General features: G+C 42.6%; 1 protein-coding gene across 2 annotated transcripts; it reads left to right on the top strand.

Moving 5' to 3' along the window:
• The first annotated feature begins 289 nt into the window (after window positions 1-289).
• LOC148009868 (secreted LysM effector Blys4-like) lies at window positions 290-1,752 on the top strand. Of its 2 annotated transcripts, none has more exons than XM_087673230.1 (3): window positions 290-445; window positions 748-914; window positions 1,559-1,752. In XM_087673230.1, the coding sequence occupies exons 1-3, from the start codon at window positions 370-372 to the stop codon at window positions 1,571-1,573; spliced, it is 258 nt and encodes an 85-aa protein (XP_087529356.1). In that variant the 5' UTR covers window positions 290-369; the 3' UTR covers window positions 1,574-1,752. The 2 variants fall into 2 exon arrangements, with proteins under 2 accessions (XP_087529356.1, XP_087529355.1); XM_087673229.1 differs by having other exon boundaries at window positions 745-914.
• Window positions 1,753-2,179: the final 427 nt, after the last annotated feature.

Here is a 2,179-nt window from a genome sequence, read left to right as displayed (position 1 = left end):
TCTAGTTTAGTGTCTAAAGTTCCTTGTTGCAAATGCGAAACGTCGAATGGGAGCTCCAGCCGGCAGATCACGCACAATTGAATGGTACAATTAAAGGGAGAAATGTTAGAAACGCAGAAAAATGATCGTCCAAGCGCAGCCGGCCAGAATTAGAAGGTTCTTATATTAGCTTAATGGGAAAATAAAACAATTATAAGCTCGCCGGTGGCGATAATATCGTTGCTGGAGCTCCCATCGTCTCAGTATATATATAGTAAGAGGAGTACTGTCTGCACCCAGTACAACCGGCCGGCCGATTGTTATCACTAATTAACATCAACGCAACGTAGGGATTCAAGGCAGCGATCAGTAGAGGCGATTATAACAATTATGGCTGGTGTCATTGGGAAGAAGATGTCTGCCGCAATACTAGCAACGATGATGATGCTGGCAGCGTTTCTGATATGTATGAGTCTCTGATCAATGTGGACTTGCGATATATATATGCTGCGACTATGCAGGATTGCTTCGATTCATGTGAGGCGCAGCTAGCAATCTGATTATATAGGGTGTGGCTATGAGTTAAAACGGAATAGCGTGCGTGTGGCTAGCTATGAATGGTTGTTAGTACTGCACTCGCGAGCTGTGATAGGATGGTTTATATATATTGAGGACGGGAAACTGGATCCCGATTTGTTTGGTGTGTGAAATGGGCATACGATCATGATTTGATTTGATGAATATGCTTGTAATGTTTTGCTGCAGTAGTGGGCGTGGAGGACATCGGGGTTGCGGCGACTTCGTGCAACTCTGCGGTGGTGGTGGAGAAGGGCGACACGTGCTTCGACCTCGCCAGGGAGGGCCACATCTCCGTGAAGAAATTCAAGAAGCTCAACCGTGGCATCGACTGCGACGACCTCCCCATTGGCAAGCAGGTAATCATCATCTCATCTTTTACCAATACTGCAAATTAGCCGAGGTATCGTTTATTTCCTCTGCCTCGTAGTTTTCGTAATTCTCGCGTACACATAACACCTGAACCTCCTCACAACTGTACTTCGCCAGAAGAACAGTTGTTTAAGTATTCCTTGCACTACAGGGCAAGGCATGCTTAGCCTAAGCCTATGCGGCACTTCCAATATCACTAAGGGTGGGTTCACACTTGCCCGGTGGACAAAAGGGTGAAAAATCCCCTTTTCCACCGATCTACAAGGATTTCTCAAGAGTTGTCCGCCATCTCATTCACATTAGTGGTAGACAAGGAAAGGAGCCAAAGAGAAGACATGGCATGAAGGAGAAGTATCCATGTTGGGCAGGTCAGAAGAGAGGAGCAAAAACTTGGCCATGACGTGTCAAAAAAGGCCCCTAATTTTTTTGGCCTTCCACCATGTGTGTGAACATACAGTTTTTCATGCTGAGATTTAATTGGCCATCTGTATTTGGGATGTTGTTTGTCTGCCGGGTCCGAACCTGCCCTAGGTATCCAACTGGAAGCTTTTTTTTGTGTCATTCTATAATTATTAAAAGCTTCTTTACGATTCAACTTCTCATTTATGTCTTTTTCTGGTTGCATTTTCAGGTATGCCTTTCCTAAGGTTCAATGTGGCACATGGTATCCTTACACTTAAGGTGATAAAATGACAAAGCTTCCCGTGGCAACTCCATAGTCTTTCTCTTGCACGAAATGTTGTATCTATCATTCCAACAAAATTGCATGGACCAACCTAGTTGATGTTGTCAAAGCTTTACTGAAGAATACCCTTTTCGAAGTCCTATCCTTCTAGCATTTGATTCTCAATTTTCTTTTGTCGCACATTTCATTCTCAAATTTCTTTTGTCATACATTTCATGTTTGCACCAAGTGATGTCCTTTTGACATTTCATTCTCAAATCTCTTTTGTCACACATTTCATGTTCACACCAACTTTTTAGATCTATGTTTCTTTACTTCCTTTATGAAGGGTGAGTGTTGTATAATTGACTCTAATGCGTTCCCTAAATCCAAATAAAATGTATTCTTCTAGAACTATCTCTTTTATATGCCCACTCACTATCTCTAAATGATGGAGATAAACATAGTGCTCACTCAAATGGTTCCTATAATTACATTTTCATATCACCCCCTCTGTTTGCACATAGTAGCATCATGTGACCAGAGCCAAGCATGTGCATGTCAACCAAATGAATATCTAGCAACAAG

Source organism: Lygodium microphyllum, chromosome 30, assembly GCF_053477565.2.
Source record: "Lygodium microphyllum isolate KBCC chromosome 30, Lygodium_microphyllum_v1.1.10, whole genome shotgun sequence".
Taxonomy (NCBI): Eukaryota; Viridiplantae; Streptophyta; class Polypodiopsida; order Schizaeales; family Lygodiaceae; genus Lygodium; species Lygodium microphyllum.
This window is presented reverse-complemented; position numbering and strand designations above follow the sequence as displayed.